Below are 13244 nucleotides of genomic sequence, written 5' to 3'. Positions count from 1 at the left end.
ATGACTGAAGAACTGCAGGCATAATAAAGAATGCCTGATAGATTTTTGCCAGAGTTCATAAACATTATCAGCTTTGTAAGTCTGTCCTAAGTTAACTAGGGAACAATTATTTTCATTTCTCAAGAATGACATTACATGGCAGGACAGATGGATTTCACAACTGTGATGCGAAGAATTGCATACACCACAAAAACAATTGGCTGCACTAGCCTGCCTTTCAGACATTCCTAGTCAGCAACATTAAAGACAACTAAATTACATGATTATGCTTTAGACAGATTAATGATGCCTTCCTTGTTTTTAAATTAAGATTCATATTCAAATATAAATTAAAAGATTAGCTTTTAATAAAAAGTTGCTAACTGTACAAAATTCCCACAGTTTTGCTAATGTATTTCTGTATTTTGCAACTATAAGAGTTCCTAAGAGAGGCTCAGACTAGAATAGCAATTACTGCCATATTATGTTGTGACTCTGATGTACATAAAAGATTAGCAAGACATTCATTTCCAAGACTTTTTCACTTTTAACATACACACAAAAGTAAAAAAGGAAAAGGTTTACAGCTCAGACAACTGTTATGACTAAAAAACAGGATTTTAATAAAACCATACCAAGAATATGTTTGTAGAATGACCTCGTGAAGTAGATGTTCACCAACTGCCTGTGATTCAGAGCTAGGCCCAGGATCTGGCCTGCAAAACGGAAGTAGTTCAAATGATCTGGATTTACAGAAGAGTTGCTGTTGGGCTGGAAAGTTGTTCCTATAAAATAAAAAGATTATCATGTTTCATGACTTTTTCTTTTTTTTAAGTGAAGATCGTATTTATCAAATACACTAAGCATCTGAAACCACTGAAAGAGTTTTATTTTGTGGTTCTGGAATATTGTTTGGGGTTTTTTGTTTACACCAAAAAGACGTCAGAATGAAATGTATTAGAATGTAATGACATCCTATTATTACAATGATACTGCTTAGCCACTCTCCAAGGGACCGCTCTGAAATAATTATCATCAACATAAGGGTAATCATGATCTGCTAAATTTGGTTCTCCATCTTACTATATTGCCATGTGCATTTTTTGCTCACTGTAATGGGCCACGCTTCTATCAACTTGTGAACATGCTCAAAGGAAGGATCAGAATGCATCTACTTCCTTCCATCTGGCTCAAGCCAGATGCAGACTAGAGACAGTCCAGTCCTGGTCTCCTTGGAAAAGGCCACCTCAGACATCCCTGAACTTTTCCTTTTAACTTTCAGGAACTAATCTATGCCTCTACTGTTGACTGAATTCCTTGCCACTTCCTAAGACTCTGTAAGGTAGAAAGCAAAACATTTATCACTGATGATGAAGTGAAATCTTTTATTGATAAAGATTTCCTTTATATGAAGCACCCAAAAGACAAGTCAAATACAAGGTAGACCTTGTATCAAAATCTGGTTTTACCACAAAAATTAACTGATTGAATTTGTGGATTTCTAAAAGGAAATAAAGGAATACCTCCACAGTTCCCTTGCAGATGCAGAAGAAATTAAAATACTTTCTAAACTGCTCTCAAAGTGTTATGTCCTTCTACTACCAGGCAGAAATAGCATGGACTGATTAAAACCAACAACTCACTCTCCTCTTACAAAAGAGAGAACAAAAATCAAGGAAACTTCAAATTAAGAAAAATATTTCATCTGTAGGTATAAAAACGTACAATGAATAGATCACTTCTCTCTCTCTCTCTATATATATATGAGATCAGTTCTGTCAGTGTTGCTTTTAAAAAGTAACAATCTTATATTCCAAAACCAATTAAGTGACTTTTTTCTTGGATTATAAAAATCCTTTTATAAAAGACAACACCCTAAAATGGGGGGGGGGGGGGGGGGGCAGGCGGGCGAAGGCAGACACATACCATCAGCTGACTGGGTAAATAAGGCGTAATCTGGGTTAACTATTTCACTGGATAAGATATCAAACCACTCACGCACCACACCCTGTCCCTGCATGTCAAAAGAATAAAACATATTAGTACATAGAACTTTCACTGCACAAACAGTTATGCGGGGTAACCACATACTTCTTAAAGCATAAAAGTTTTTTTAAATTAGGATTTAGTTCAAAACAATACTTGTGAAAGAGAATTAATATTTCCATATATAAATACCATAAAGGAAAACCATGCAATTTTACCCACCATGCCTTCTTCTCCATGAAATCTCACAGCAATCCCCTGCTTTAGTTTTGCACAATTTGCTTTAGACACAACTTCACAGCTACTCCTAAAAATAGAATCTAAATACAAAGCACCAATTAATTTTTTATCTTAATTCATTATATTTCAATGTATTTCAAAGAAATAGTAATTCTATTTATAACACAATACCTCTGTGAACCAAAAGGATGTCATTTTCATTGACAGGCCTGTGCACCATGTCCGAATCTGGCTGCCCGGCATGCAGATGTTCATAGAACCATTCACAGCGGTCTTTAAATGGCTACGAAACAAGGGGTAAACCATATTACATAGATGCATTCAATTGAATAATTCCTCTCTCATAAGCATGACTGGAAAATGGTTATGCATACTTCTCAATTCATTTCTGAGATGTGCAGAGAGTTACTCGATGCTACCTCAATACACTATACAGTATTTTGGAAAGAGGAAAGGACTACACATGCCCTTGAGTGCTTGCTAAAGTCTGGTATGCAGAAAGACTGGACCACCAGTTATCCAGAAGTAGCTATCAGAGTTCACCACACGGGAGAGAAATAGCACAAAACTTCTTCCAGGGCAGAGAGGGAACAAATCTAGATAAGTCACTGGCTTCTGTAACACTACTGATTATCAACGACAGCTGAGCAGGGGCACAAGTGATATAAACAAGTCATATTTGTAGTACAGTCGATTGGCAATAAAAAACCACCCAAAGGAACCAGAAACCTTCCAAAGCAATTCCTAGGTGAGAAGGTCCTAGCTTGTTTGACTCAGTATTTAGATTGACATTTTGCAGTTCTTCTGAGACAGACATAGCACAAGCGTGGTCTCTCTCATCTGTCATGATTCACAGCACGTACTTTTTAGTTGATCTAACAAACAAGGTATCAGTTCTCAGGGTCTCTTCATTATTCATAGGTAATGAATTTCAAAACCACACATTTCAACCAAAGAATGAGTAAACAATACACCTATACCATGTCCTAAAAATGAAACTGGATTACCAAAAACAATGTACATCTAAAAATAAAGGCACAGTACTGTTCACAACTAAAGAAATAAAGCTTTTGGAAGAGACCCTCCACAACTGGGGGGGGGGGGGGGGGGGGGGAGGGGGGAGGTGTGCATTTTTTCCGGTTCATTAGAGGAATTTTACCTCTGTTTACAGCAAATTCTGTCTTTGACCAAAATAGTTTAATGTAAGGAACCTTTCTAATAGAGAACAAAGCAAAAGTAAACCAGTGTGTGCTAAATGAAGGAGATCCAAATAGCTCATTATCGCCCAAAGACCATCTTCATTTGTAATAGAGCAAATACAGAGCTCTCTCCCTGAGCTACACATAGCTTTAAAAGATTATGATTGTCTAAGTGATGAAAACGTGGCAGATGCTTAACACTACAGTGTTATGTAAAGCAGCAGAATTCCATACGGGGGTTTGCTCACTAATTTTTCCACTTAACTACACTAGTCTTCCCTAGAAGGGGAGACACTTTAGTCTTGAATTCATGTCCCATGTTAAACTAAGAAGTGAGTTTAGGTTATGCAAGACATCAGGATTTTACTCAAAAAAACCACAAACAAACAAAAGGAAATGGTAGGAAACAGAGCAAAGGGAAACAAGAGAACATGATGTTTCACTGAAGGAACTGCCACTAATTAACTATGGCCAAATCAACTAATAGTGGTGTATTTATCCTCTGATTTGTCTCAAAATGTAAGTCAATTAAGGAAAAAGCACAGCATTTTAAACCTCAATCTATTAGATGTGCACAAATAGATTTAATAATAGAAAGTTAACTCTGTTAACTGAAAGCTGGACTTGTAAGACATATTTAACATTGGTCACCTCAAATGGACTTACACATATATTTTAAAGAATTAGAAGTACAGAAATCTGGCTGCCATGTCTGTTTAATCTGATCTTTCAACATCCTAGATTCAGAAGCACTGGAGGCCACACTTAGTTCTTCCATCCTCCGCAAATGGATTTTCTTAAAATATTATTATTTTTAAACAAAACACTCTCTTTCTAGTCATATAAGTTGTAACTAAGCATCTCCTGACACTTACCTGAGCTTTTATGATGTGCATAAATCTGGACATTAGTTCAGGACACTCAAGAAGAAAATGAAAGTGATCAAAAATTATTTTGGGATTTCTGAAAGAAAAATAGGTTAGAAGCCTGTTAGTCAGAGATCTAATAATAATGCTTCATGATACACAAAGTCTACATAAAGAGACAATGCAATTAGTCATACAGAAAAGTTCCAACACTCTCTTCTATTTCATAATGTTTTCCTAACTCTTGTTTCCAAATGACTTATACTACCACTTCCTTTGAACATGGAGGATTAGAAGCAGCTCTCCAGACAGAAGCAAGGTTATAAACTGGCCAGTCCCAGAGAAACTCTGGAAACAGCCAAGTGTACAAAGATGGTTAGACTCCTTTAAGAAGTCATTAAGTATAACACATTTGAAGAACAAAAGTTTTCATCTGCCTCAAAAGGGAAGGCTTTATTTGGAACAAAGATGAGGAAAGAATCCTTTAAGGAAATTATTCTGTTGCTCTGTGAGAAAGATTTTGTGAACAAAATCTCACAGAATCTTACAAAAGGATCGCTTACACATGCAGAAGAGTTCATCTAAGCCTGAGCTCTGAATCATTAATATACACTCCCTTGAATTTGGCAGGACCATTAAAGTGCATATGGTACATATGTCACAACAATAACCTAAAAATACAACTCAGTAAGAAGAAAGATATGAGTTTGAATTATTTTGGGGGAGGGAAAAAAAAAAAGAAATTAGAAATTCCATATTTCTTGACGCTTACCGGTTAACAAAACACTTAAGGACATCATCGTGTTTACAGACAAATTCTATAAAACGAGGCGATGTCATCCTGTTCAAAAATCATAAGATGCTTTTGGTTAGTGAAATAAAAAAGAATTTGAATTACATAAATTGTTGCTTTTTTTTTAATAAAATACTGTGCAAATAGAAACTGATGTTGTTTAACTAGTCAATCATGAAACGAAACTCAGCAGCATTAAGATTTCATAATAAACTAATAGAAAAGGCAAAAATGCCAATAATCAAGAAGGTCAAGCAACCTGACCACTAACTGTTATTAACTATATGAACAAGAAAAGCTCAAACTAATGGAGATACACATTTTTCTATTGAATCCTTCCAGCTTTCAATACAACAATGGAAGCACATCTATGGAAGGACTGATATTATATGCACAATATATACAATATGCACATTTTCCTATATTCTTGTTCACTATATAAACTCCCACCACACACCTTGTAAATTGTGGTAAGTGAGGAAGAGTCAGGAAGAAATAACATTACAAACGTAGCAAACTTAATAATGGGGGGCAAGGTGGTATTTAATGGCTTCGTGAAATAACAAAAGTACTTCCCGGGCAAGCATCTCATACACTAGTATGGAATTTTTCCCCCCCCCCCCATATATATAATCTGGGGAACAAGGGAAGAATTAACATGGGTGCAAATTTTACTCCATTTATTTGCATCTATGTTCTGCATGTTTTTTTAAAAAGAGAAATTCTTAACTGGATCCTTTAGCTTCAGCAAAAGCTAATGAATACCTGCAAACAAGAATAAAACCCTCTCATCAAGTGCCTTGAAAGGTTGTGAAAAATAGTACTTTAAAAAGTCCAGGATAACAATCCTAGAACTGTTGTTGTTCCCCACACCAGTTTAGACAAGAGCTGCTCATTTTACCTAAAACTGAGCTATTTTCCTTCTCTCCCTTACTCTGTTTTGAAGAAACAAGTCTCAACATATCCTTACCCTCATCCACACAAAAAACAAACAAGCAAATAAAATCTTCCAGAGACCAAATATGAACATTTTAAACACACTTCTGGTCTGAGAGATGATCTGAAAGTATTAAACAACTAAAAGAGTCTTCCCTGAAAGGAAGTGAACTCTCTCTACCTGTGAATTGCCACACAAGCTGTAAGATGCAATATACCGGGGGGGGGGGGGGGGGGGGGGGGGGGGGGGGGGAACAAACCACAACTATGCATACACTCATCAGTTTTGATGCTGAAAACTTGGAACACTGTATTTCAGTATATCAACAAAGAATGTCTAGATTCAATATCAGCACTTGTAGAAGAAAAGCAATCATGGCAAGTAAAAGAAAATAACCTCAATATTTCAAGTGTTAACCAGTATGAAATGCCATCTTTATTGTATGAATATTAGGAACAATGGAAAACTACGAGCTCTGTTTGCTCTCCTCCATTAAACATAGAGACATTCAAATCTAAAATCAGAGCTATTTTAAATTTTGTCTGAAAATGTCATTTGTTATAATTTCAAGTGTTATTTGAAGATGACAGCAGTATTGAGTTACACCATTGTGCCATTTACTCCTATTAATATGAAAACTTCAGCAAAACAGAGTAAGTCTCAGATCTTTGTACTTCTCTACACAGTTCTGAAAAGCCCTAAAGCAACGCAGATTTCAGGCATGCTCTGCCTTACTTTCCTGCATCCCAGGGAGTTTTCCAGTTGTCACTGAAACAGTTCTTACTCTCCTGGCTTCTACGATAATAACTCTCAGTTAAACTTACATAGTATCCACAGGAGTTCTCCCTAACCTGAAGCGTAAATTATGCATAGGGGCAGACCTATTGGGCAAGGCCCATCAGGAAGTCACCTGGACACAGAGAGACAGTCCCCTCTCCAATTAAATTTCGGTACAAAGAGATAAATTGGCAGGGGGGAGGAATGTAATCACTTCTATAAACATTTCTGCTTTTCATTTGGCTGCTGTAAATAATACTTTTCTGGCATTTTATCTTAGTAAGGTTTGATGGAGATTTCAAGGGAAATGGCTCAACAGCAGTTCCTTTTTCAAGGTGGAGTAAAACTAAAAGTGAAAGTCCTAAGGTGCTTGTGGAACGTGCTGATACCCAGATCATCTTCCAGAGTGTCCAGAGGAGTGTGCCCCAGACAAACACTACTGGCCGACTTGAAAGCTTTTATTCCACTTGGTTTGGCAGAGAAAGAAAAATCCTTACAGTGGCTGGGAACAACCAAGGGTTGTCATGTAATGGGAACCTTGCTTCTAGATTCCTCAGGGAGCTTGTCATACCACCATACTTGCCTAATCCTCCACTCAAGAAGGTCAAAGGATCCTTTCTTTGCAAGTTCACAAATATAAACCAAAACAATCTTGGACAGACTAAGACCTCAGTTACAATGGACACACTTTTTTTCTTTTTAAACCAGACACTGATGGTATTAAATTTACCTAAGTTGTAGTGCCTGTTCCACACAAAACTATGGTTGCCAACCCAGGACAGGATTCCAAGTGAGCGCTACTTTGAGATTGAACTCTCCCTGTTATGAACTTCTGCAATATAGCCAAACAAGTTTTGCCCCAGCTGTCGTTTTCATACAAAAAGATAATTCACATTTTTTTCTGAGCTTATAGCTCTGCTTGTTGGATAATCACATTAAATTCAGGGATAATTTCACATTAAGAACCAACAGCAAGAACAGCTAAGTTTCAAGAGATCAAAATTACATTACCTGCAAGTATCCCACGTGATTACAAAGAGCCATTAGACACTCAATATGAAATCTACCCCAACGCAGCTATGTTCATAGGCAGCAGCACTATGGAAAATTTGCTGTGCTTTTTGGTGCCATTAAAGCCGGGGGCGGGGGGGGAAAAAAGCATTCAAATAATTGAACTAGTGAAAGCATTAAAAGCATACCCTTGACCGTCACTAATATCATCTGGTCAGCACCAACATTCTTCCAAGAAAGCATATATGATTTTAAAATGGTAACAGTTTAGGTAACAAACAGGATCCTCTCCTTACCCCTGAGGCATTTGACAGGAGCAGCACATATAAAAGGCTTGAATGACAGCACTTAGCCTGTTTGCTGTCATGGAGATAACATCCTGGCAATCAGCACAAGCTTCCTGCTTCCCGGCAACATCGTATGTTTTTGACTCGCCAGCATCAGTGGATAGCTCTTTTTTGCCCTCGATTCCTGCAGCGGCAAAGGAAGGCGTAGGAGTAGCATCCTGGTGATCTGGTCCTTTTTGCTTCAGTAAAATAGAAGTAATGTTGGCAGAGTCTCTTTTGTTTTTCATCAGCTCCGTAGCTATAAGAACGAGCCATTCATCTAGAGAATGCCAGAGCAGTTCCAGTGGCTGCAATAAACACATGCAAAAACAGACAAAAAAGGAACATGTTGACATTAGATAATATTAATAATGTGATAATCCTCTTAAGGTAAATAAATATCATGCACATTTAAAAGCTTTAAATGATCCTTTAGGAGTCATGTTAGAGATAAGAGTCAATACTCATAAAAAATTCTGTACTTGTAGCCGTAGAGCACAAAGAAAATTTCATGTAGAAGGAAAATAATCAAGCAGTAGATGGAATAAAGATAAAATAATCTAGAAAGAGTGAAACTGAACTATTTAACAGAGTTTGGCCTCACGGTTGTTACACAGCACACTACTGCCTGACTGCTGCAGTCAAGCAGAGAAACAATAATACGCATGTTGAGTTTCCAGAGTAAGAGCGTGTCAGGTTTGTTGGGTTTTTTTTAAGGCCCTGGTCAAAGAAGCTCCCCCTACCAGGTAGACGGAGCAAACCCCAGAGAACACCACTGGAGATCCGGACTCATGCACATATCTAGTAAGATGTCCTTTACGCATAGTGTGAGCTCATACAGCTCATTTTGATAGTACCCCAGATGTCTCAGAGTAAGGGTCACTAATACCTAGCTTTATGAAACAGAAACAAGTATCAGCAGAATCTCGTATCCATTTTTAAAGCTATAAATTTTATTTTAACGAAGTCACTCTTTATTCACTACCACCAGCTTAAAACCAATATAATTGAAACCTGGTACAATTCCATCATTACACATTTGCTCTGAGGTGCAGGCCTACTACAGAGGAGAGAGGGCCTCCTCCTACAGAGGAGAGAGGGCTGAGAGACCTGTGGCTCTCATGAGCATTTAAAAAAAAACACGAGGGCTGACTGTGCTGTCCCTTAATGGTGTTTAAGGGGACGTTTCACAAGCATACAGTCTAGTGAGCACAGGGATACCTATCCTACAGGGAGGCAATTCTGACAAGTCTTTTATAGCATTCCAAAAGTAAGAGTGAACTTCTAAATGCACTCCTTTTTCCATTTATTACTGTTGCATCAACATTTTTCACCAATTAAAGCATTCAAAGACTTAGCAGATACTGAAAATTATGTTCTCATCTTCTAAAGTTGCCTTTAAAAATTAAGAGCTATTCACAGCATGCTGTACCAGAAGTCTACACTATCTGGAGCACTGTCAGCACACCTCATAGCAACACGCTCTCAATGCACAATAAATTACTTCTCATAAAAGCTGTGTATTAAAAAAATCTGTTGAAGTTTACCATTATGCTTCCATTTTTTCCCAATAAGAATTTTGGGGAAAGTCAGCCTGATCTCTAGGACTGGTAGGCTTTGCTCAACATACTGTATAACACTCAATCCTTGTACTCCTAGTGACTACATGTTTCTCTAGATGGTGATCTGAGTACCTCCAGTGTAGGTACCATTTTCTACATAAATGTCTGCCACACAGGATCATGTTAGCTTCTTTCCGAGACCTACCTGGCCGACCTTCACCACAAAACATGATGTAGAAAAACTTTCTAATGGAAAATAGGATTCATTGAATATATGGAAGAATTAAAATGCAGCTGTGTTCTTAACATGTAACTCACAAGAAACTAGGTAGTTATTTACTAGAATACTAAACTGTAGTTTTCTTCTCCCAAACTTTTCAATGCTTAGCTTGACAGACATCATTTTTTCACTGATATCTTGTGTTTTATCTTTTATTTTCCACAGACTTCGCATGGCTTTCAGAACTCTTGCAATTGATTTGTTTTTCCAAAGCTACTTTTTCACAGATTCTGATCACAAACTCATTCAAAAGTGTAGTCAAGCATAGCTACTTCAACATTTCACTTTTTTTTTTCCAGTCTAACTTCAGGATATAAAGCACTCCTCTAAATATTGCCCACCACCTCCATATCCATGGCTGTTAGCATTTTACATTAGCATCCACGATCAGACCTTTTCAAGCGTGACATGGACATATTCAACCAAACCATTAGCAACATTTTTTTCAAAACTACAAGTCCGCATTCTTCAGTCAATTCTTACCATGAACCACATATTAAACAAACCTCCACTCAACCTTCAGTTTTAATATCTCATATTTCAGAAAAGTTTCTTTGGAATTATACATCTGAGTCTGAGTACCAGACTTTTACAGCTGCACACCTCATCTCTCAAATGCAAGGATTTAGCTATGCAACCCCTTCCTCTTTACCCATCTAGTAAGCAAGACGCTAGAAATCAAACCTATACTCAAACTGCAACATTGGAGCAAAATCTTTTGCCAGGCGACAGATAGTTAGTCTTTTAAGATAGAGGGAGCAGGAGATCACTAATCCATGAAGTGACTGTGTCACTGCAGAGAATTCAATTCTAGAAAAGAATAGTATCTGAAATGAGGGAAAAATGTTACGGGCTTCCCAAAATTGTTCAACTAGACAGGGAGATTTTGCAGCAGTTTCCCTAATACATGATCATACTGACAGCAACTGGAAGAGCGATATATGAAAAAGTAATGAATGTAACCCTGGTCAAAATTACTGTTCATAAAGTTTCTCACTGTTAAGTTCTCATTTGGGTTAGCAGTAGCTTGTTTCAAGACTGGGTGTCAAAATTCAATGACTATTTTTTTTCTTGCAAGATCAGTACAAGAGTGTGTCTTAATTAGCCACTTTAAAGCATTTGGATAGGCCTGAATTGACCAGGCCTGTAATGAATTACATACAGGGAACTTCAGTAAAGCCAAGATGGCTCTGTGATTTTCTTGTCCTTGTCAAGCAATAACATTCCTTGGTAGCCTCAGATCAAGATATACTCACATTTTCAATCCCTTCCAAGCTAGATTACAGTGACAACTCTTCAAAATATGTTGAATCAGTATACTAATACAGAAAACCTTAACACAGCATTAAGAAAAAAGTCAGAAGAAAGTTTTTCATTTCTTATACTGGATAAAATATGGTTTTGCACCAGCTTTTTAAAAGGAGTTATGAAGTACATCTTTAAAGGTCATCAGGTACAGATCTATTTGGACCTAACAGGAGCGCGTTCAGAAGGAAAGGAAACAATCCCTTATACCATACAATAAGGCTGATAATGTTCCTCTGCATATCCCACAAGAGTACCACAAGACAGAACTGCCACTGCTACCCTCAATCCTCCCCAGATAAAGGTTTCTAGGTCAATTCTTGAAAGAAGACAGTATTGAACAACAGATTAGCTTCCTATATAGCAAAGACAGACAAGAGGTCTTCACTTGCTCAAATAAACAGCATTCAGAGAAGTGAGTGGTGACCTGTATCACTTTCATGTGCTCTGGAAAGTACTCAAGACCTTACATGGGACATGAACCAGCAGTCTGCAAGACTTGTTTTTCCCCATAAAACCTGTATCAAATTCAGATTATCTACATTTATCCCCACAACTGAATTTTAAGATCGGCAGCAAATTCCAATTTAAAGCTACTGTCCTCTAAAATTGTCAATATGGATCTCAAATTTAAAATCTTTAAGTTCCATGTTGACTTTTTTAATACAGATTTAACTCCCGTTTTGGAGCAGCAACCTCTGTGGTTTCCTTAATAGTCTGTACTAAACAGTTACACAGCCTGTATTCAAAAAATCTCAAATAAAACAAAAACCAGAAAAGGAGTTCTTTGTCACTGACCTGCATGTCCCACATGCAAGTACTGGTACCAATGAAGACCTACAACTGCCAGGTCTTCAAGTAGCCTCCATACCATTGTAATAATCTAGAGATATAGTGGGCTTTTTTCCCCCCTCCCAGAAGGCAAAAGGGACCATCACAACCACATTTTCAAGGAAAGGACAAAAAAGGAAAGGGAAGGTAGGAATAAAAGAGAACAGGAAGTCACCCAATTGACTCAGCACTATGTCTAATCTCCCACTACCCAGTTACTGTAAATGCAGGGAAGAACAGGCTAATCCAACCACAATTGAAGATTAACTTAGCGTTGCCAGACCCGTGTGCCCCATTCCCAAACGAGAATAAGTTCTCATCAGCAGTTTTATATTTTTGAATTTGAAATTTAAATCAACCGTAAAAATACCATGTAGACAACAGTGGCCCTAATAAAGGGCTGCCTCAGTTTTAATACTTCTGAAATAAAGACAATAGCAATAATAATTTTAAAATCATCCTGAAATTTTTGTTTTGTTAGCTAATGCAACAGTAGTATATATTTTGCTCATTTACTAAAAAACATAAATGTTGTTTTTACACAATTAAGAATTACTGATATTTTCTGGGACAACCGTGCCAGTTGTGTAATGTAAGTCTACTGCACAAGACTTCACTCCACACTAAATTGAGAAACAATTCTTTCAGCATACAAAGTAGTTCAGGCACACAGATAAGTGATTCTGCTGAAATACAATTTCCTTTGCAAATTGCAGTTGAATGTTTTTGTTTGTTTTATAGTGAGTTCTGAAATGATCTGGAGTTGAAAAGCATGAAACCTTCTCTCTGCCCCCCCCCCCCTTTTGGGCTTTAAGCAAACACAAAATGCAAGGAGATGAGGTCAGCTACTCCTAAAACCTTGAAGAAAAAAGGTAGGAGAATACACAGAAAGATAACAGAGTATCTCACTGCAGATAGTTCCTGTATTAAGCACATTTAACATCCGCTTGTTATTTAATCTGGTATATTTAAACCAATTTTGATTAAAATGTTAGAAAATGCTATATTTAATAAAATTATTCTTGTGATTTGGGTAGGGCTTTGTTTTTTGAAAATGGAAATCTGGTTAAACTCACAGTGTGCCAATCTAGCTCAATATATTTTAGTGAAAAACTCTAAAGGACAATTATTACATTGCGTACTGTATAATGC

General features: G+C 37.2%; 1 protein-coding gene across 5 annotated transcripts in view; it reads right to left on the bottom strand.

Annotated features, from left to right (window-relative positions):
- Positions 1-13244, bottom strand: part of HACE1 (HECT domain and ankyrin repeat containing E3 ubiquitin protein ligase 1) — a 55798-nt gene that overhangs the window by 17568 nt on the left and 24986 nt on the right. For all 5 annotated transcript variants that reach the window (XM_050893792.1, XM_050893795.1, XM_050893794.1 and 2 more), the window contains 7 exons: positions 8085-8422; positions 5043-5111; positions 4280-4367; positions 2377-2488; positions 2188-2285; positions 1906-1993; positions 615-764 (listed from right to left, as the gene is read on the bottom strand). In XM_050893792.1, the coding sequence (XP_050749749.1) occupies positions 615-764; positions 1906-1993; positions 2188-2285; positions 2377-2488; positions 4280-4367; positions 5043-5111; positions 8085-8422 (943 nt within the window). The remainder of the gene's footprint in view (positions 1-614; positions 765-1905; positions 1994-2187; positions 2286-2376; positions 2489-4279; positions 4368-5042; positions 5112-8084; positions 8423-13244) is intronic.

The sequence above is a fragment of the Gymnogyps californianus genome, chromosome 3, assembly GCF_018139145.2.
Source record: "Gymnogyps californianus isolate 813 chromosome 3, ASM1813914v2, whole genome shotgun sequence".
In the NCBI taxonomy this organism is placed as follows: Eukaryota; Metazoa; Chordata; class Aves; order Accipitriformes; family Cathartidae; genus Gymnogyps; species Gymnogyps californianus.
Note: the sequence above shows the minus strand (reverse complement) of the source record. Positions and strands in the feature narration are given on the sequence as shown.